Source organism: Dreissena polymorpha, chromosome 1 (assembly GCF_020536995.1).
Source record: "Dreissena polymorpha isolate Duluth1 chromosome 1, UMN_Dpol_1.0, whole genome shotgun sequence".
Classification (NCBI taxonomy): Eukaryota; Metazoa; Mollusca; class Bivalvia; order Myida; family Dreissenidae; genus Dreissena; species Dreissena polymorpha.
This window is the reverse complement of record NC_068355.1, coordinates 167,145,247-167,169,883: the sequence shown is the minus strand read 5'-3', so window position 1 is coordinate 167,169,883 and position 24,637 is coordinate 167,145,247. Positions and strand designations below refer to the sequence as shown.

General features: G+C 41.0%; 1 protein-coding gene and 1 long non-coding RNA gene across 2 annotated transcripts in view; both read left to right on the top strand.

Moving 5' to 3' along the window:
* Positions 1 to 24,637, top strand: part of LOC127859973 (RNA-splicing ligase RtcB homolog) — a 53,633-nt gene that overhangs the window by 11,549 nt on the left and 17,447 nt on the right. The window contains exons 6-10 of the mRNA XM_052397637.1: positions 266 to 315; positions 2,947 to 3,053; positions 11,678 to 11,837; positions 12,562 to 12,737; positions 15,166 to 15,354. Coding sequence (XP_052253597.1) covers positions 266 to 315; positions 2,947 to 3,053; positions 11,678 to 11,837; positions 12,562 to 12,737; positions 15,166 to 15,354 — 682 coding nt within the window. The remainder of the gene's footprint in view (positions 1 to 265; positions 316 to 2,946; positions 3,054 to 11,677; positions 11,838 to 12,561; positions 12,738 to 15,165; positions 15,355 to 24,637) is intronic.
* On the top strand, positions 3,074 to 4,233 carry LOC127860014 (uncharacterized). The gene is made up of 3 exons (XR_008039569.1): positions 3,074 to 3,528; positions 3,587 to 3,702; positions 4,223 to 4,233. It is a non-coding gene; the product is annotated as an uncharacterized LOC127860014 (long non-coding RNA).

Here is a 24,637-nt window from a genome sequence, read left to right as displayed (position 1 = left end):
CATTTGTGTGTCTAATTTGCAAGTAAAGAATCTGATAGCAATAACTGCCTTTTTGTTTTATATGATAAAATATGACGACACTTTCCGCCTTAACTAGATTTTTGCTAAGAAGAGACTTTCTTGAAACGAAAAATATCATAAAAGCGGAAAGTGTCGTCCCTGATAAGCCTGTGCAGACTGCACAGGCTAACTTGGGATGACACTTTACGCACATACATTAACCCCCTTTTTCACATAGAACAGACCAAATGTTGTTTGTTTTCAGAGACTTGGAGGAGTGTTTGGAGATGGGAATGGACTGGTCCCTACGGGAAGGTAGCGGGCCATTAGAAAATTTAAGCTTTTCTGATTGTCTTTTTGTTAATAATCAGATTTCAGTGTGACTGTTTTGATTTTCCATTAGCTTCTTTGGGAAACTGTACAAAGTCTATGAAATATCTTAGTAAAGGCTATTGTGAAAATGTTGCATTAGTGCACTTAACTTACAGTATGTTTTAAAAAGTCTAGTAAGATAGGAATGTTTTTCAGGTAATAGAAGAAATTGGCTTATGTGGCACTAAGGGTGACAATAAATGTAGTCTGAAGGTAGCTTTCATATAAAGGCCTCCAGATGTATTATGTGAAAAACTGTGGTGGTTGAGGGTATGGCGTCCAAGACAATGTTGTTAGCTCTCTAGTCAAACAGTTTTATTTCAATCATCATGAAACTTGGAGATAATGTTTGTGGGTTTATCAAGTTCAACAATCAGCCAGATCAGCTGAAGCACTTCTGATAACCATCCCATGGATTATAAAAAATTGCAAAATTAATGTTGTAAGCTCCCTAAATCAAATACTGTGAAACCATTTATATTCGCCACCACGAAATTTCGTTATTTTAAAAAAAAGGACGTTTTCGTCGGCACTTAAAATAACCAATTCCTGACTTTGAAATTTTTTTTTTTTAAAAAATGCTTCAGTCAATATCCAAATTTTTTGTCAAACATATCCAAAATATATCGCGGTTGCGATAAATCGTAGTGGGGAAAAATGAGGACACTTGAAAGTCACTTGCAGGAGGTGGGGCCAGTTTGTCACATTCCAATATACTAGTCTTTTGTTATCAGGTGATCAGTAATGGGCCCCAATTAGTGTATCATTTATTCATTATGATTATCGGATTAGTTGAACGGAATAACTGTTCATGAGTGTTTGAAACAGTGATGCCAATTTGTCTTATTCATTTACTATCATGGCCGAACTGATAGCAGCCTTACCTTTATCGGCGCAAATTAGAGAAGGTGCAAACATTAATGGTTATAATTAGTGTTAGCAAACTGTTTGGTCAGTTTTCAATAAAGTTTCAAGAGTTTTGCATCGTAAATATTTGCTCACTTTTAGTACAGTAATTTGTCTGATATGTCACTTTTAATAATGTCAATGAATTTATCAAATTTAAATTAATACACTTTCTTCAATATAACGCGGATGACCGGGTCCAAGTCTCGATAAATGTGTTTAAAAAAAATTGAATGCAATAGTATAAAAAGCAATGTTTTATTGCGTCATTATCAGTCATTGGAAAAACGTGCTTCCCGTGTATTTCCTGAAAATGGCGCAAAACTGAAAGTGAATTTCTGTAAACAATTACATTACGTTTGGATGGAACTAATCGTCTTATAAATGGCTAATTTCTCTTTATCTGTTACGTTTTCAAATGCTACAAATAACAATGATTTGAAACATGTATTGTAAAATTTGTCAAAGTTGTCAATGATCACACATCATCATCTTTTAAGTTGTTTATTGTCTTTTATCCGGATCCGCTGCGTGGAGGCTGTATAATCTGCAACAACACTGAAAAACACAATGCACGCAATGGGTAATAAAGTTGTTAACAATTAGCGCTAATCATTACTATTCTACCTAAACGAAGTCAACGCAGTCGATACAGCTGTACTGCACTCGCGTTTTACAGCAATGTCACGTGTCTGTTAACTACACTGTGTCATCTACATGAGTTAAAACCGGATTATCTTGATTACGAAACAGTCGGAGTATGTATGCGTAGATTACTTTGGATTTTGATGCGGCGTGTGTTCGGTAATTTAGTCTTAATTTTGTTCAAATATGGTACATGATTGTTTGTTAGGATCTTGAATTCGTCAATCGGTCGACTGATGTAATACACGAAAATTAATGCCTGACAACAGTAGTTGACATCATATCATCATCAGACTTGGTGCCTTGAATGTTTGTGGGCATGATAATTTGACAAAGTTTGATACACAGCCAATACCTTAAAGCACTGAACAATTATTGCCTTGACAAGTTGGTACTCTTGTTCATAATGATATTACTGCTGTGTTTGGAGCTTGGTCATTTTTGGTCAGAAACTAAGTAGTTGAGCAATTCAAAGAAAAGCTTGTCAGATTTTCCATCAGAATATCTGTCTCAACATTTGTTTCAATAAAATCTCAGACATGTTCAAAAGTTTCTGGTCAGAAATACGGAAAACTGACCAAATTGAAAGTGAGTGCCATTAAGTGCCATTTTTCTAACCCAGGCAGCATGAACTTTTCTCAGAAAGTTAATTATTTCGAACTTTGATTTGTTGTTTTTCACGATCATTATCATGCTGCATTTTCATTAGAAAATAAATGAGCCTTTCTCTGTGAAAACAGTTTTAGTGCATGTATGTAAAGTGTTGTCTCAGCTTAGCCTATGCTGTGTGCACAGGCTAATCAGGGACAACACTATGCATTTTTGTTGTTGTTGTTTTAATAAAGCTTTTTAGCAAAAATCCAGTCTAGACGAAAAGTGTCTTCCCTGATTAACCTGTGCGGACTTCACCTGCTAATCTGGGGTGACACTTTACGCACATGCATTAAACCTAGTTTTCCCGGAATGAAGCTCAAATAAATGAAGACTCAATGTGACGTTGACCATCTGTCCACTTGTGTGCAGGTTACAGCTGGGCTGAAGACAAGGAGCACTGCGAGGAGTACGGGCGCATGTTGCAGGCGGACCCTTCCAAAGTTAGCCCTCGGGCAAAGAAAAGGGGCCTTCCACAGGTAAGATGAAAACCCTTTCAAAGTGAGCCATTGTGAGCCCTCTGGCAAACAAAAGGGGCCTCCTGCAGGTTGTAAGATGAAAACCCTTCCAAAGACAGCCCTCAGACGAAGAAAAGGGACCTCCCAATGGAAAGATGAAAATCCTTCCAAAGTGAGTCCTGGGACAAAGGAAAGGGACCTTCTACAGGAAAGATTAAAAGCTCTCCAACGTGAGCCCTTGGGCAAGAAAAAGGGGCCTCCCACAGGTAAGATGAAAACCCGTTTAAAGTGAGCCCTCGGACAAAGAAAAGGGGCTTTGCACAGGTATGCTGAAAACCCTTCCAAAGTGAGCCCTCAGGCAAAGAAAAGGGGCCTCCCACACATGATGCAGACCCATTCAATGTCAGCCCTCGGGCAAAGAAAAGGGGCCTCCCACAGGTATGATGCAGACCCATTCAATGTCAGCCCTCGGGCAAAGAAAAGGGGCCTCCCACAGGTATGATGCAGACCCATTCAATGTCAGCCCTCGGGCAAAGAAAAAGGGCCTCCCACAGGTATGATGCAGACCCATTCAATGTCAGCCCTCAGGCAAAGAAAAGGGGTCTCCCGCAGGAATGATGCAGACGCATTCAATGTCAGCCCTCGGGCAAAGAAAAGGGGCCTCCCACAGGTATGATGCAGACCATTCAATGTCAGCCCTTTGGCAAAGAAAAGGGGCCTCCCACAGGTATGATGCAGACCCATTCAATGTCAGCCCTCTGGCATAGAAAAGGGGCCTCCCACAGGTATGATGCAGACCCATTCAATGTCAGCCCTCGGGCAAAGAAAAGGGGCCTCCCACAGGTATGATGCAGACCCATTCAGTGTAAGCCCTCGGGCAAAGAAAAAGGGCCTCCCACAGGTATGATGCAGACCAATTCAATGTCAGCCCTAAGGCAAAGAAAAGGGGCCTCCCGCAGGTATGATGCAGACGCATTCAATGTCAGCCCTCTGGCAAAGAAAAGGGGCCTCCCACAGGTATGATGCAGACCATTCAATGTCAGCCCTCGGGCAAAGAAAAGGGGCCTCCCACAGGTATGATGCAGACGCATTCAATGTCAGCCCTCGGGCAAAGAAAAGGGGCCTCCCATAGGTATGATGCAGACCCATTCAATGTCAGCCCTCAGGCAAAGAAAAGGGGCCTCCCAAAGGTATGATGCAGACCCATTCAATGTCAGCCCTCGGGCAAAGAAAAGGGGCCTCCCACAGGTATGATGCAGACCCATTCAATGTCAGCCCTCAGGCAAATAAAAGGGGCCTCCCACAGGTATGATGCAGACCCATTCAATGTCAGCCCTTGGGCAAAGAAAAGGGGCCTCCCACAGGTATGATGCAGACCCATTCAATGTCAGCCCTTGGGCAAAGAAAAGGGGCCTCCCACAGGTATGATATAGACCCGTTCAATGTCAGCCCTCTGGCAAAGAAAAAGGGCCTCCCACAGATATGATGCAGACCCATTCAATGTCAGCACTTGGGCAAAGAAAAGGGGCCTCCCACAGATATGATGCAGACCCATTCAATGTCAGCCCTTGGGCAAAGAAAAGGGGCCTCCCACAGGTATGATGCAGACCAATTCAATGTCAGCCCTAAGGCAAAGAAAAGGGGCCTCCCGCAGGTATGATGCAGACGCATTCAATGTCAGCCCTCGGGCAAAGAAAAGGGGCCTTCCACAGGTATGATGCAGACCATTCAATGTTAGCCCTTGGGCAAAGAAAAGGGGCCTCCCACAGGTATGATGCAGACCCATTCAATGTCAGCCCTCGGGCAAAGAAAAGGGGCCTCCCACAGGTATGATGCTGACCCATTCAATGTCAGCCCTCGGGCAAAGAAAAGGGGCCTCCCACAGGTATGATGCAGACCCATTCAATGTCAGCCCTCGGGCAAAGAAAAGGGGCCTCCCGAAGGTATGATGCAGACCCATTCAATGTCAGCCCTCGGGCAAAGAAAAGGGGCCTCCCACAGATATGATGCAGACCCATTCAATGTCAGCCCTCGGGCAAAGAAAAGGGGCCTCCCACAGGTATGATGCAGACCCATTCAATGTCAGCCCTTGGGCAAAGAAAAGGGGCCTCCCACAGGTATGATGCAGACTATTCAATGTCAGCCCTTGGGCAAAGAAAAGGGGCCTCCCACAGGTATGATGTAGACCCATTCAATGTCAGCCCTCGGGCAAAGGAAAGGAGCCTCCCACAAGTATGATGCAGACCCATTCAATGTCAGCCCTTGGGCAAAGAAAACGGGCCTCCCACAGGTATGATGCAGACCCATTCAATGTCAGCCCTCTGGCAAAGAAAAGGGGCCTCCCACAGATATGATGCAGACCCATTCAATGTCAGCACTTGGGCAAAGAAAAGGGGCCTCCCACAGATATGATGCAGACCCATTCAATGTCAGCCCTTGGGCAAAGAAAAGGGGCCTCCCACAGGTATGATGCAGACCCATTCAATGTAAGCCCTCTGGCAAAGAAAAAGGGCCTCCCACAAGTATGATGCAGATCCATTCAATGTCAGCCCATGGGCAAAGAAAAGGGGCCTCCCACAGGTATGATGCAGACCCATTCAATGTCAGCCCTCAGGCAAAGAAAAGGGGCCTCCCACAGATATGATGCAGACCCATTCAAAGTCAGCCCTCGGGCAAAGAAAAAGGGCCTCCCACAGATAAGATGAAGTTATAATGAATTAAAAAAGACAACAGTAAACATGTTAAAATGACGACTATTTTCATTTTTATGAAAATGCTGTACTATTATTTTATGATGCTTCCATGTGCCTGCCATATAGGGCTGCAACGAATCCAAAGTTTCGGATCCAAATCCGAATCCAAATAAGGTTTCTTCAGATTTTGTTCCGATCCAGATCCCTCAGATAAGAGAAAATAAGAAATTCTGTTTTAATTAAAGAAATCAATGATTTAGAAGTATAATTTAACTAAAAAAACATTCAACATTTATTAGCAAAAAACATAACAAATTTCTCGTTTAACATTGTAGCAAGGTCAGAATAAAACAAAACCTCAACATTTATTCACTTAATAGTTCGCTTGTTAACATACACTTTTAACTGTTCATGCAGTTTGATGTTTGTTTTCACAAAAATTAACATATCAACATTGTCCGGGTCCAGGCAAGCCCTATGAGTACTGACGAGGTCTCCTGCTGTGGAGAAGATTCTCTCACTGGGAATTGAGGTTCCTTGCATTACAAGATAGCATTTAAACTTGGTATATGACGAAATATGCTTGCAAGACAATACATGATGCAGAAACACAATTTGACAGGTCGGGAAATAATGCAAAATTTACCTGAATAACATTCCAGCCACACTGGATCCACTACTGTTGTTTTTAATACAACTCAGAAAGACAATTAGAATTGAAAACTTACTTATTGCCATTAGGAATTGCATTTGCAATGTGTAAATCCTCCATAATTTTGAATTAGTTTTGCTTTCGGCGCTCATTACGGAATGTCCAATGTCACTCTTAAACAATAAAGGATTTTGAATGATCTGCTATTTGACTGTCATGTGTAAAAAAATATTGATTATCATACGTATCATTTATCTTTTAAACAGAACCACACTGTATAAAAACAATACTTGTGAAAACATCGCTAGGTTACATACAACTATGAAAATAAATATTCGGAACCGAAATTTCCAGGAGTGGATCCGTACCCGCGAATCTGAAGTTGGATCCAATATCATGGGATATTTCGGGTACCCGTTGCAGCCCTACTGCCATACCATGGTGAACCCAATCCAAAAACTTCTTTACAAACTTATTGTTGTTCATAGTCTTCCCATAGCATGCTTTCATTCTAACAGTATATTTCGAGAATCATTGACATGCACGCCATATGTCCCGAATTGTCCGGGATTGTCCCGGAAATGAAGAACGTGTCCCGCAGTCCTGGAAATCTGTCAAATGTCCCGGATTTTACCCTATCTTAGGCTTAACTGCACCTCAAATCTGTGTTCCCACTAATCCGCAGCATCGCCATGGCAATGCCTACCCGAATAGGTGACCACGATACGTGTCAAAATCGATCAATTTACAGGGATCCTGTTATCATATTGATTGTCTCACGTTTGCAGTCAAACTGAAAAGGCGACATTGTTTAATGTGGTTGTTAATTGGCTTTAATATACTAAGTTATAATTTCCCGCTGCGTTAGGGCAAAGGAGTTGTTCACACATCTGAAGTCCAACATCGTTGATTAAAAAATTAAAAGCAGGTCATGTTCGCATGTTTAACCGACAAAGAAGTTGAGTAAAAAAATTAAGCATATAAAATCGTCATCCTCACTAGGTTTATTATGCCCCCCTTCCAAGAAGAGGGGGTATATTGCTTTGCTCATGTCGGTCGGTCGGTCGGTAGGTCGGTCGGTCGGTCGGTCGGTCGGTCGGTCGGTCCGTCCACCAGGTGGTTGTCGTATGATAACTCAAGAACGCTTGGGGCTAGGATCATGAAACTTCATAGGTACATTGATCATGACTCGCAGATGACCCCTATTGATTTTGAGGTCACTAGGTCAAAGGTCAAGGTCACGGTGACCCGAAATAGTAAAATGGTTTCCGGATGATAACTCAAGAACGCATACGCTTAGGATCATGAAACTTCATGGGTAGATTGATCATGACTCGCAGATGACCCCTATTGATTTTGAGGTCACAAGGTCAAAGGTCAAGGTCACGGTGACCCGAAATAGTAAAATGGTTTCCGGATGATAACTCAAGAACGCATACGCCTAGGATCATGAAACTTCATGGGTAGATTGATCATGACTCGCAGATGACCCCTATCAATTTTGAGGTCACTAGGTCAAATGTCAAGGTCACGGTGACCCGAAATAGTAAAATGGTTTCCGGATGATAACTCAAGAACGCATACGCCTAGGATCATGAAACTTCATGGGTAGATTGATCATGACTCGCAGATGACCCCTATCAATTTTGAGGTCACTAGGTCAAAGGTCAAGGTCACGGTGACCCGAAATAGTAAAATGGTTTCCGGATGATAACTCAAGAACGCATACGCCTAGGATCATGAAACTTCATGGGTAGATTGATCATGACTCGCAGATGACCCCTATTAATTTTGAGGTCACTAGGTCAAAGGTCAAGGTCACGGTGACCCGAAATAGTAAAATGGTTTCTGGATGATAACTCAAGAACGCATACGCCTAGGATCATGAAACTTCATGGGTAGATTGATCATGACTTGCAGATGACCCCTATTGTTTTTGAGGTCACTAGGTCAAAGGTCAAGGTCACGGTGACCTGAAATAGTAAAATGGTTTTCGGATGATAACTCAAGAACGCAAACGCCTAGGATCATGAAACTTCATAGGTAGATTGATCATGACTCGCAGATGACCCCTATTGATTTTGAGGTTACAAGGTCAAAGGTCAAGGTCACGGTGACCCGAAATAGTAAAATGATTTTCGGATGATAACTCAAGAACGCTTTTGCCTAGGATCATGACACTTCATAGGTACATTGATCGTGACTCGCAGATGACCCCTATTGATTTTCAGGTCACTAGGACAAAGGTCAAGGTCAAAGTGACAAAAATCGTACTCACACAATGGCTGCCACTACAATGGACAGCCCATATGGGGGGCATGCATGTTTGACAAACAGCCCTTGTTTCTGTCTTGTTTTAAACCACTAGTAATTATGACAATAAAAGTATTTCGGATAGGCTTTCGAGCTTAGCAATTTACGATGTGAAAAAAATGCGTACCAAAAATGCATACTGTGAAACCATTATTAATCGTCAGGCATTAATTTTCATAAATTTTGTCAGTCGACCGATAGGCGAATTTAAGATCCTAACGAACAATCATGCTCTATGTTTGAACAAAAACAAACACTAAGTTGAGCAATATTTTAAAACTTTACCGTAGACATGAGGGATTAAATTCCAACATAATCTTTGCACACATTCACTGCTGTTTCGTAATCAAGATTAATCCGGTTTTGACACAAAGGGATGTAGATTACACAAGGTACTTAGCTGACACGTTACACTTCTTTAAAACGCGTGTGCAGTACAGCTGTATCGAATGCGTTGACTTCGTTTATGTAGAATGGTAATGAATTAGCGCTAATTGTTTATAACTTTATTACCCATTAGGTGCATTGTGTTTTTCAGGGGTGTTGCATATTAGCCATCACGCAGCGAATGCCGATGAAAGACAATAAACCAAATGAAAAGATGACGATGTGTGATCAACATGCATATTTATCACAAATTAATAAAGAATATTTTAATTGCTGTTTGTTGTTTGATTGTTTACGTTTAGCCACACTTATAACTATTTTAAATGTATCAATTTAATTATTTTTAAACTATTGACATTATTGATTTATATACCGGTAGTTTACTTTTTAAGAACAAACACACGCACAGAGTTTATAATTTTAATGTTGATATCAGAATAAAAAAGCATTTTATTTGAAAAAAAACACTTAACAAACTGGAACCTCTTTCGTATAACACAAACAGTTTTAAAACGGTATTGACAGCATTTTAATAAAAATCATACCAACTAGAATTACGATTGTTATCAGTATGGCAATTATAATAATAGAAAAAGACTAATGGGCAATTGGCTTCGTTGTTACAAACACTCGTTAACGGTTATTCGATCCCACTTGTCCGCTAATCATAACAATGAACTTGTGAATGGCATACATTAAGAGGGTCCATCACTGACCCTTGATAACAAAAGACTAGTTAATTGGCATGTGACAAACAGGCCCCACCTCCTGCAGTGATTCTCAAGTGTGTTCCCGCATTCGTACGATTTTTCGCAACTGCGATTGATCGCGAATATGTATTACACACAAATCGGATATTGTCTGACGCATTTTTTTAAAATTCAAGATCAGAAATCGGCGAATTTAAGTGCTGACGAAATCGTCATTTTTATAAAAATGACGAAATTTTGTGCTGTCGAAAATAAATGGTTTCACAGTATATGTTTATATATATATTGCTATATGTATACATGTCCCGGAAAATCGTCAACAGTCTCGGAAAATTGAGCTCAATGTTCCAAAATTGGTCTGAAAATCTATGGCGTGTATGATCATTGACATTTATTAATTTCTTTGTAAATTGATGTCATTTTAGCACCAATGTTTACATTTGCCATTAGAGGTTATTCAAATGAAAGGAAACAGGATTCCTATGACAATTTAATGCGGCCCAACAGTTTTAGGGCTTCAAATATTAAAATTTAAATATTAACTTAAGGATGAACTAGTATTTACTTGAATTGAATTTAACTTTTCACCTTTTTGGTGTATGAACTGTCAGAAAAATATTAAACCTACGATAAGTTTTGCTTCAACACTGACAGCTTTTGTGTAAATAAGGCATTAAATTTTCCTTTATTTTCTCCCTAAATCTCTTTTCCTAATTTAGGTTGATGGTATAATGTAATTTGCTATAAACAGTTAATGCAAATTAATGTCAAAATGTTTGTTTTGCTTCCACACGAAGCCTACGAAAAGTTTAAAAGCCAGTGTAGTGTTTAAAAGTACCTCTGTGTTACAAATGACCATACTCCATGCAATAGTTACTTCCCTTGAGTAGTAATTACAACATTCAAATTCGAGTGTTATTCTATGGTTCTCATATTTGGAGCTCCCTTCGTTTTCAGCTAAGCACTGGAACTGGGAACTGGTATGCAGGGATGTGTCAACTGTTAAAACATATCTGTTTAAGAAATGACAATACTCCTTGCAATAGCTTTTTCATTTGGATAGTAAATGAGCTGTGAACTGGAAAAACAGGGCTTAATGCATGTGCAGTCAGCATAGGCTAATGCCAAACAACGCTATTGGCCTAGGCTGAATTTTTGTTATTTAAGTAGAGACGTTCTTTAAATAAAACATTCCATAAAAGCGGAAAGTGTTGTTCCTGAGTAGCCTGTAGAAAATCCACAGGCTAATCTGGGAAGAAACATGTAGAAAATCCACAGGCTAATCTGGGAAGAAACATGTAGAAAATCCACAGGCTAATCTGGGAAGAAACATGTAGAAAATCCACAGGCTAATCTGGGAAGAAACATGTAGAAAATCCACAGGCTAATCTGGGAAGAAACATGTAGAAAATCCACAGGCTAATCTGGGAAGAAACATGTAGAAAATCCACAGGCTAATCTGGGAAGAAACATGTAGAAAATCCACAGGCTAATCTGGGAAGAAACATGTAGAAAATCCACAGGCTAATCTGGGAAGAAACATGTAGAAAATCCACAGGCTAATCTGGGAAGAAACATGTAGAAAATCCACAGGCTAATCTGGGAAGAAACATGTAGAAAATCCACAGGCTAATCTGGGAAGAAACATGTAGAAAATCCACAGGCTAATCTGGGAAGAAACATGTAGAAAATCCACAGGCTAATCTGGGAAGAAACATGTAGAAAATCCACAGGCTAATCTGGGAAGAAACATGTAGAAAATCCACAGGCTAATCTGGGAAGAAACATGTAGAAAATCCACAGGCTAATCTGGGAAGAAACATTTTGCACATTTATTAAGCCCCATGTTCCCAGAGTTCTAAAATTAGGAACCGCTGCTGCCATTTTCAGCTGGGCACACTGGGAGCTGGAAACCACTATACGGAGATTCAGGTGGTAGATGAGATATTCGATGAGTATGCGGCCAAGAAGATGGGAATTGAGTTCAAGGGACAGATCTGTGTGATGATCCACTGCGGCAGTAGAGGGCTCGGCCACCAGGTGGCAACAGGTCAGTTTGTATTTGTGTGGTGATTGATTGGGCTCTATAAGGCATTGTCAGCTCATGTACTACTTAAAAGTTTCCTGGGTATTCTTAAGTATACTACAAAGTACTCAGGACCAGATTCAATTGTTGTAATATAAAAGGTGATGAAGTATAACAACATCAATTCCAACAACGGTTAAATAAATGCATGCAATTTCGCTTTATTGCTTTTCTTTCCTTTCTTGCCATCAGTCTTGTGTTTCTTCGCTAAGAACAGTTTGATGCTCTTATTTCTGTCAAACAGTGTTTCTATTCTCTCAGCATTTTGATTGATTCACTCTATTGCAAGTGATAATAGTTCCATTCCATTTCTTGCCAACAGTCTTTTAGTGCTCTCAGTTTTTTAATTGATGTACTGTATTTATCCATATATGTATGTTTGCCTTTCCTGCAACTATCTTTCAAAGCTGTCAGAGTTTTGATTTAACCCTTTCCTACTTGGAAGAAAAGCAAAATGACTATAAGCAACCAGCATAAATCCAGAGCAGCCTGCGATAAACTTGTAGTCTGTTCAGGTTTTATGCTGTTTTTTGCTCACCAGTACAAAAGGGCTGGAAATAAAGCCTTAAAAACTTGGCCCTAGTAGGAGTGGTCTTCAATTTAATTTGAATTTCTAATGGACTACAAATGCATCAAAGTAAGTATCTGAGAGGTATAGGGTTAAATACTTTGCTCCCCCCTCCTTTAGATTCCCTGGTTGTCATGGAGAAAGTGATGAAGCGTGACAACATCCTCACTAACGACCGTCAGCTAGCCTGCGCAAAGATTAACTCTCCAGAGGGTCAGGACTACCTCAAGGGCATGGCGTCAGCCGCTAACTACGCCTGGGTCAATAGGTCAAGTATGACCTTCCTGGCAAGACAGGTTACATAGCACTGATTTTGTACAATCTTTTTAAAATAGAGTTATTTTACTTTTATTTTATATCTTGATGGTAACTGATGCTATTAAGTTATCAACGTGTTAAATAATAAATATTGTCATGTTTGCTGTTAAGTATCCTTTAATTATATTATTGTGTCTTAAAGTCATTTAATTATATCAAATGGCTTGTTTGCTCAAAGTTTCTAGGAGTTGCTTTTATGCCTCTGTCATTTGTTGATTGACAAAGAGGCATTGAGGTAACACTACTTTATAATTGGGTCATTCTTTAATTTAAAAAAATCAACATATTTTACTCTGAGGCATGTCTTACAATTTAAACTCTTTGTCTGGTTTTATATTTTACAGATATTGATAGGGTAAGCTTTGGTTGCACAACTAGTTCACTGTTTTATGATTAAGTTGGAGACTTGAAATATTTCACTGAGTTGGGTTACATACAACTAGAATGGTTGATAAAAGGAAGGTGCAAAACAGTAGATTTTGTTGTGTGTTGAGTACTTCTTTAAAACCACATGACATGTAATTTTGATTTTTACAGTTTTTTTTATTGCATCAATAAATTAAGCTTTAAGCTCTTCAAGGAAAGGAAGGGTATTGTACTGGGGTTGGTGTTGCATTTATATTACATTAGTTGTGGCTTTTACATTAAATTACTAGTACATATTTGAATAAGTACCGTATATTGTGACTTTGAGGGATTTACCTGTCAATGCTTATACAAGGCCCTGTAAAGATTTGTTTCTGCCCCATGGAATTTAAAGGCATTAAGCAATGCATTTTTTGTCTATATATCCGTACTTACAAACTTTTCTTTATCTCCTGGGTTGACCTTACTTCAAGTTTGATGACCATAATGTGAGGATGATTGTAAAAAAGGTGTTCTGGGCTTTGACAAATTTCAGCAAAATTATGGCCCTATGTGTGTTTTCTCACTATATAATCAATCAACACCTGAAGCTTGTGTTTTGAACTCCTTTGTAAATATGATTTGATCTAGATCAAACTATTACCCGTCCATAACCTTTATGTTTGGGTAATCATAAAGAAAGAAATTTTGGCTGCAATGATGTTGTGAACAATTATGGCCATTTGTAGGTTTTACAACTCTAGAGTATATTGTTTTCAACATTTTGTTTGTTGAAATCCTCTTTAACTACTGAGTGCGTCTTGCTCAAACTTTCATAGTTGAATGACCTCAATGTGAAGATGATTTTCAAGGAAGGAAAAGTAACTGTGACGGACGAGTTTTGGCTCATTTATGGACCAATGTCTTTTAGTCTAATGTAGAATAGATAGAGAATTGATCAGTGTCCTTACTTTTGATGTGAGGGCATCAGTGTCTGTGACACATTTGTAGTAATTTATAAGATTTAGTAATGCAAATGTTAAATATTTCATGTCAGAGGAAACAGATTCTTAAAAAAGCTAAGTATACAAATAAATAAAGGGCAATTTCTGTGTTACTATGGAAGCAACAGTTTTGTTTATGTGCTTTACTTGTCCCCTCAATACAATCTTCTTGCCTGTGAAGATTCATTTTGATAACTCTTAGAGTTATCAAGATATGCCCCAGACAAAAAGACAATATTTCCAGACTGAAAAACTGATTTCAACATTACCCACCTTTACAATTTTGTAAGTCATGGTTATTTTATTCATTGTCATTTGTATAGATATTTAAGTGTTTGGCTATATATTATTTTACAAATTTCTGTGGTTTGACTCGAAGTAAGGACTATCTAATTTGATCCAATTGTTTATTTCAAATTAAAATATGTTGAGAATTTATAAGATTGATCCTTCTGCGGCCATGGTTGTAGTGGATATGGTGACAAGAAGGTCAAAGATGATCCTTCTGCGGCCATGGTTGTAGGGATGTGGTGACCAGAAGGTCATAGATGATTCTTCTGCGGCCATGGTTGTAGGGATGTGGTGACCTGCGGCCATGGTTGTAGTGGATATGGTGACCAGAAGGTCATAGATGATCCTTCTGCGGCCATGGTTGTAGTGGATATGGTGACCTGCGGCCATGGTTGTAGTGGATATGGTGACCTGCGGCCATGGTTGTAGTGGATATGGTGACCTGTGGCCATGGTTGTAGTGGATATGGTGACCTGCGGCCATGGTTGTAGTGGATATGGTGACCTGCGGCCATGGTTGTAGTGGATATGGTGACCTGCGGCCATGGTTGTAGTGGATATGGTGACCTGCGGCCATGGTTGTAGTGGATATGATGACCAGAAGGTCATAGGTTCGATCCCTACTGTGTGGGCGTTCTTCAGATCTCTATATTATACATCAAGTACTGGTTCTACCAAGGAAAAAGACTCAAGAGTGTTTCATTTAGCCATATGCTTTTGATGCAATCAAGCTCATATAAATTGGTTTAAACTTCTTGACACTTCAGGCATTTGCAAAGATGTTTGAATCGACGCCAGATGACCTTGACATGCACATCATCTACGACGTGTCTCACAACATCGCCAAAGTGGAAGAACATTTCCTGGACGGCAAGCAAAAGACGCTCTTGGTTCACAGGAAGGGATCTACACGGGCTTTCCCGCCACACCATCCGCTCATTCCTGTGGATTATCAGGTAGTAAAACACCAATCTGCTCATAACTGTCAATGATAAGGTAGTCATACACCATCCACTCATACATGTGGAAAATCATGTAGTCATACACCATCCTCGGACACCTGTTGAATATCATATAGTCATACACAGTCCACTCATTCCTGTGGATTATCAGGTAATTATACATCATTCACTCATACCTGTGGATTATCAGGTAGTCATGCACCATCCACTCATACATGTGGATTATCAGGTAGTCATACACCATCCACTCATACCTGTGGATTATCAGGTAGTCATACACCATCCACTCATACCTGTAGAATCTCAGGTAGTCACACACCATTCACTAATGCCTGTGGAATATCAGGTAGTCATACATCATCCTCTAATAGCTGTTGAATATCAGGTAGTCATACACCATCCACTCATACCTGTTGAATATCAGGTAGTCATACACCATCCACTCATACATGTGGAATATCAGGTAGTCATACACCATCCACTGATAAATGTCAATGATCAGGTAGTCATACACCATCCACTCATACCTGTGGATTATCAGGTAGTCATACAACATCCACTCATACCTGTGGATTATCAGGAAGTCATGCACCATCCACTCATACATGTGGATGATCAGGTAGTCATACACCATCCACTCATGCCTGTGGATTATCAGGTAGTCATACACCATCCACTCATGCCTGTGGATTATCAGGTAGTCATACACCATCCACTCATACCTGTGGATTATCAGGTAGTCATACACCATCCACTCATGCCTGTTGAATATCAGGTAGTCATACACCATCCACTTCTACCTGTGGAATATAAGGTAGTCATACACCATCCACTCATACCTGTGGAATATCAGGTAGTCATACACCATCCACTCATACCTGTGGAATATCAGGTAGTCATACACCATCCACTCATACCTGTGGATCATCAGGTAGTCATACACCATCCACTCATACCTGTGGATTATCAGGTAGTCATACACAATCCACTCATACCTGTGGATTATCAGGTAGTCATACACCATCCACTCATAGTTGTGGATTATCTGGTAGTCATACACCATCCACTCATACCTGTGGATTATCAGGTAGTCATACACCATCCACTCATAGCTTGGATTATCAGGTAGTCATAGACCATCCACTCATACCTGTGGATTATCAGGTAGTCATACACCATCCACTCATACCTGTGGATTATCAGGTTGTCATACACCATCCACTCATAGCTTGGATTATCAGGTAGTCATAGACCATCCACTCATACCTGTGGATTATCTGGTAGTCATACACCATCCACTCATGCCTGTGGATTATCAGGTAGTCATACACCATCCACTCATACCTGTGGATTATCAGGTAGTTAAACACCATCCACTCATACCTGCAGATTATCAGGTAGTCATATGCCATCCACTCATACCTGCGGATTATCAGGTAGTCATACACCATCAACTCATACCTGTGGATTATCAGGTAGTCATACACCATCCACTCATACCTGCGGATTATCAGGTAGTCAAAGACCATCCACTCATACCTGCAGATTATCAGGTAGTCATACACCATCCACTCATACCTGCGGATTATCAGGTAGTCATACACCATCCACTCTACCTGTGGATTATCAGGTAGTCATACACCATCCACTCATACCTGTGGATTATCAGGTAGTCATACACCATCCACTCATACCTGTGGATTATCAGGTAGTCATACACCATGGACTCATACCTGTGGATTATCAGGTAGTCATACACCATCCACTCATACCTGTGGATTATCAGGTAGTCATACACCATCCACTCATACCTGTGGGTTATCAGGTAGTCATACACCATCCACTCATACCTGTGGATTATCAGGTAGTCATACACCATCGGCTCATACCTGTGGATTATCAGGTAGTCATACACCATCCACTCATACCTGTGGATTATCAGGTAGTCATACACCATCCACTCATACCTGTGGATTATCAGGTAGTTATACACCATCCACTCATACCTGTGGATTATCAGGTAGTTATACACAATCCACTCATACCTGTGGATTATCAGGTAGTCATACACCATCCACTCATACCTGTGGATTATCAGGTAGTTATACACCATCCACTCATACCTGTGGATTATCAGGAATTCATACACCATCCACTCATACCTGTGGATTATTGGGTAGTCATACACCATCGAATCATACCTGTGGATTATCAGGTAGTCATACACCATCCACTCATACCTGTGGATTATCAGGTAGTCATACACCATCCACTCATACCTGTGGATAATCAGGTAGTCATACATCATCCACTCATACCTGTGGATTATCAGGTAGTCATACACCATCCACTCATACCTGTGGATTATCAGGTAGTCATACACCATCCACTCACACTTGTGGATTATCAGGTTGTCATACACCATCCACTCATACCTGTGGATTATCAGGTTGTCATACACCACCCACTCATACATGTGGATTATCAGGTAGTCATACACCATCCACTCATACCTGTGGATTATCAGCTAGTCATACACCATCCACTCATACCTGTAGAATATCAGGTAGTCACACACCATTCACTAATGCCTGTGGAATATCAGGTAGTCACACACCATCCACTAATAGCTGTTGAATATCAGGTAGTCATACACCATCCACTCATACCTGTTGAATATCAGGTAGTCATACACCATCCACTCATACATGTGGAATATCAGGTAGTCATACACCATCCACTCATAAATGTCAATGATCAGGTAGTCATACACCATCCACTCATACCTGTGGATTATCAGGTAGTCATACAACATCCACTCATACCTGTGGATTATCAGGTAGTCATACACCATCCAATCATACATGTGGATGATCAGGTAGTCATACACCATCCACTCATGCCTGTGGATTATCAGGTAGTCATACACCATCCACTCATGCCTGTGGATTATCAGGTAGTCATACACCATCCACTCATACCTGTGGATTATCAGGTAGTCATACACCATCCACTCATGCCTGTTGAATATCAGGTAGTCATACACCATCCACTTCTACCTGTGGAATATAAGGTAGTCATACACCATCCACTCATACCTGTGGAATATCATGTAGTCATACACCATCCACTCATACCTGTGGAATATCAGGTAGTCATACACCATCCACTCATACCTGTGGATCATCAGGTAGTCATACACCATCCACTCATACCTGTGGATTATCAGGTTGTCATACACCACCCACTCATACATGTGGATTATCAGGTAGTCATACACCATCCACTCATACCTGTGGATTATCAGCTAGTCATACACCATCCACTCATACCTGTAGAATATCAGGTAGTCACACACCATTCACTAATGCCTGTGGAATATCAGGTAGTCAAACACCATCCACTTATAGCTGTTGAATATCAGGTAGTCATACACCATCCACTCATACCTGTTGAATATCAGGTAGTCATACACCATCCACTCATACATGTGGAATATCAGGTAGTCATACACCATCCACTCATAAATGTCAATGATCAGGTAGTCATACACCATCCACTCATACCTGTGGATTATCTGGTAGTCATACAACATCCACTCATACCTGTGGATTATCAGGTAGTCATACACCATCCACTCATACATGTGGATGATCAGGTAGTCATACACCATCCACTCATGCCTGTGGATTATCAGGTAGTCATACACCATCCACTCATACCTGTGGATTATCAGGTAGTCATACACCATCCACTCATGCCTGTTGAATATCAGGTAGTCATACACCATCCACTTCTACCTGTGGAATATAAGGTAGTCATACACCATCTACTCATACCTGTGGAATATCAGGTAGTCATACACCATCCACTCATACCTGTGGAATATCAGGTAGTCATACACCATCCACTCATACCTGTGGATCATCAGGTAGTCATATCCACTCATACCTGTGGATTATCAGGTAGTCATACACAGTCCACTCATACCTGTGGATTATCAGGTAGTCATACACCATCCACTCATAGTTGTGGATTATCTGGAAGTCATACACCATCCACTCATACCTGTGGATTATCAGGTAGTCATACACCATCCACTCATAGCTTGGATTATCAGGTAGTCATAGACCATCCACTCATACCTGTGGATTATCAGGTAGTCATACACCATCCACTCATACCTGTGGATTATCAGGTTGTCATACACCATCCACTCATATCTTGGATTATCAGGTAGTCATAGACCATCCACTCATACCTGTGGATTATCAGGTAGTCTTACACCATCCACTCATACCTGTGGATTATCAGGTAGTCATACACCATCCACTCATAGCTGTGGATTATCTGGTAGTCATACACCATCCACTCATACCTGTGGATTATCAGGTAGTCATACACCATCCACTCATACCTGTGGATTATCAGGTAGTTAAACACCATCCACTCATACCTGCAGATTATCAGGTAGTCATATGCCATCCACTCATACCTGCGGATTATCAGGTAGTCATACACCATCAACTCATACCTGTGGATTATCAGGTAGTCATACACCATCCACTCATTCCTGCGGATTATCAGGTAGTCAAAGACCATCCACTCATACCTGCAGATTATCAGGTAGTCATACACCATCCACTCATACCTGCGGATTATCAGGTAGTCATACACCATCCACTCTACCTGCGGATTATCAGGTAGTCATACACCATCCACTCATACCTGTGGATTATCAGGTAGTCATACACCATCCACTTATACCTGTGGATTATCAGGTAGTCATACACCATCCACTCATACCTGTGGATAATCAGGTAGTCATACATCATCCACTCATACCTGTGGATTATCAGGTAGTCATACACCATCCACTCATACCTGTGGATTATCAGGTAGTCATACACCATCCACTCACACTTGTGGATTATCAGGTTGTCATACACCATCCACTCATACATGTGGATTATCAGGTTGTCATACACCACCCACTCATACATGTGGATTATCAGGTAGTCATACACCATCCACTCATACCTGTGGATTATCAGCTAGTCATACACCATTCACTGATACCTGTAGAATATCAGGTAGTCACACACCAATCACTAATGCCTGTGGAATATCAGGTAGTCCCACACCATCCACTAATAGCTGTTGAATATCAGGTAGTCATACACCATCCACTCATACCTGTTGAATATCAGGTAGTCATACACCATCCACTCATACATGTGGAATATCAGGTAGTCATACACCATCCACTCATAAATGTCAATGATCAGGTAGTCATACACCATCCACTCATACCTGTGGATTATCAGGTAGTCATACAGCATCCACTCATACCTGTGGATTATCAGGTAGTCATACACCATCCACCCATACATGTGGATGATCAGGTAGTCATACACCATCCACTCATGCCTGTGGATTATCAGGTAGTCATACACCATCCACTCATGCCTGTGGATTATCAGGTAGTCATACACCATCCACTCATACCTGTGGATTATCAGGTAGTCATACACCATCCACTCATGCCTGTTGAATATCAGGTAGTCATACACCATCCACTTCTACCTGTGGAATATAAGGTAGTCATACACCATCCACTCATACCTGTGGAATATCAGGTAGTCATACACCATCCACTCATACCTGTGGAATATCAGGTAGTCATACACCATCCACTCATACCTGTGGATCATCAGGTAGTCATACACCATCCACTCATACCTGTGGATTATCAGGTAGTCATACACCATCCACTCATACCTGTGGATTATCAGGTAGTCATACACCATCCACTCATAGTTGTGGATTATCTGGTAGTCATACATTATCCACTCATACCTGTGGATTATCAGGTAGTCATACACCATCCACTCATACCTGTGGATTATCAGGTAGTCATACACCATCCACTCACACTTGTGGATTATCAGGTTGTCATACACCATCCACTCATACCTGTGGATTATCAGGTTGTCATACACCACCCAATCATACATGTGGATTATCAGGTAGTCATACACCATCCACTCATACCTGTGGATTATCAGCTAGTCATACACCATCCACTCATACCTGTAGAATATCAGGTAGTCACACACCATTCACTAATGCCTGTGGAATATCAGGTAGTCACACACCATCCACTAATAGCTGTTGAATATCAGGTAGTCATACACCATCCACTCATACCTGTTGAATATCAGGTAGTCATACACCATCCACTCATACATGTGGAATATCAGGTAGTCATACACCATCCACTCATAAATGTCAATGATCAGGTAGTCATACACCATCCACTCATACCTGTGGATTATCAGGTAGTCATACAACATCCACTCATACCTGTGGAATATCAGGTAGTCATACACCATCCACTCATACATGTGGATGATCAGGTAGTCATACACCATCCACTCATGCCTGTGGATTATCAGGTAGTCATACACCATCCACTCATGCCTGTGGATTATCAGGTAGTCATACACCATCCACTCATACCTGTGGATTATCAGGTAGTCATACACCATCCACTCATGCCTGTTGAATATCAGGTAGTCATACACCATCCACTTCTACCTGTGGAATATAAGGTAGTCATACACCATCCACTCATACCTGTGGAATATCAGGTAGTCATACACCATCCACTCATACCTGTGGAATATCAGGTAGTCATACACCATCCACTCATACCTGTGGATCATCAGGTAGTCATACACCATCCACTCATACCTGTGGATTATCAGGTTGTCATACACCACCCACTCATACATGTGGATTATCAGGTAGTCATACACCATCCACTCATACCTGTGGATTATCAGCTAGTCATACACCATCCACTCATACCTGTAGAATATCAGGTAGTCACACACCATTCACTAATGCCTGTGGAATATCAGGTAGTCACACACCATCCACTTATAGCTGTTGAATATCAGGTAGTCATACACCATCCACTCATACCTGTTGAATATCAGGTAGTCATACACCATCCACTCATACATGTGGAATATCAGGTAGTCATACACCATCCACTCATACATGTGGATGATCAGGTAGTCATACACCATCCACTCATGCCTGTGGATTATCAGGTAGTCATACACCATCCACTCATACCTGTGGATTATCAGGTAGTCATACACCATCCACTCATACCTGTGGATGATCAGGTAGTCATACACCATCCACTCATGCCTGTGGATTATCAGGTAGTCATACACCATGGACTCATACCTGTGGATTATCAGGTAGTCATACACCATCCACTCATACCTGTGGATTATCAGGTAGTCATACACCATCCACTCATACCTGTGGGTTATCAGGTAGTCATACACCATCCACTCATACCTGTGGATTATCAGGTAGTCATACACCATCGGCTCATACCTGTGGATTATCAGGTAGTCATACACCATCCACTCATACCTGTGGATTATCAGGTAGTCATACACCATCCACTCATACCTGTGGATTATCAGGTAGTTATACACCATCCACTCATACCTGTGGATTATCAGGTAGTTATACACAATCCACTCATACCTGTGGATTATCAGGTAGTCATACACCATCCACTCATACCTGTGGATTATCAGGTAGTTATACACCATCCACTCATACCTGTGGATTATCAGGAATTCATACACCATCCACTCATACCTGTGGATTATTGGGTAGTCATACACCATCGAATCATACCTGTGGATTATCAGGTAGTCATACACCATCCACTCATACCTGTGGATTATCAGGTAGTCATACACCATCCACTCATACCTGTGGATAATCAGGTAGTCATACATCATCCACTCATACCTGTGGATTATCAGGTAGTCATACACCATCCACTCATACCTGTGGATTATCAGGTAGTCATACACCATCCACTCACACTTGTGGATTATCAGGTTGTCATACACCATCCACTCATACCTGTGGATTATCAGGTTGTCATACACCACCCACTCATACATGTGGATTATCAGGTAGTCATACACCATCCACTCATACCTGTGGATTATCAGCTAGTCATACACCATCCACTCATACCTGTAGAATATCAGGTAGTCACACACCATTCACTAATGCCTGTGGAATATCAGGTAGTCACACACCATCCACTAATAGCTGTTGAATATCAGGTAGTCATACACCATCCACTCATACCTGTTGAATATCAGGTAGTCATACACCATCCACTCATACATGTGGAATATCAGGTAGTCATACACCATCCACTCATAAATGTCAATGATCAGGTAGTCATACACCATCCACTCATACCTGTGGATTATCAGGTAGTCATACAACATCCACTCATACCTGTGGATTATCAGGTAGTCATACACCATCCAATCATACATGTGGATGATCAGGTAGTCATACACCATCCACTCATGCCTGTGGATTATCAGGTAGTCATACACCATCCACTCATGCCTGTGGATTATCAGGTAGTCATACACCATCCACTCATACCTGTGGATTATCAGGTAGTCATACACCATCCACTCATGCCTGTTGAATATCAGGTAGTCATACACCATCCACTTCTACCTGTGGAATATAAGGTAGTCATACACCATCCACTCATACCTGTGGAATATCATGTAGTCATACACCATCCACTCATACCTGTGGAATATCAGGTAGTCATACACCATCCACTCATACCTGTGGATCATCAGGTAGTCATACACCATCCACTCATACCTGTGGATTATCAGGTTGTCATACACCACCCACTCATACATGTGGATTATCAGGTAGTCATACACCATCCACTCATACCTGTGGATTATCAGCTAGTCATACACCATCCACTCATACCTGTAGAATATCAGGTAGTCACACACCATTCACTAATGCCTGTGGAATATCAGGTAGTCAAACACCATCCACTTATAGCTGTTGAATATCAGGTAGTCATACACCATCCACTCATACCTGTTGAATATCAGGTAGTCATACACCATCCACTCATACATGTGGAATATCAGGTAGTCATACACCATCCACTCATAAATGTCAATGATCAGGTAGTCATACACCATCCACTCATACCTGTGGATTATCTGGTAGTCATACAACATCCACTCATACCTGTGGATTATCAGGTAGTCATACACCATCCACTCATACATGTGGATGATCAGGTAGTCATACACCATCCACTCATGCCTGTGGATTATCAGGTTGTCATACACCATCCACTCATACCTGTGGATTATCAGGTAGTCATACA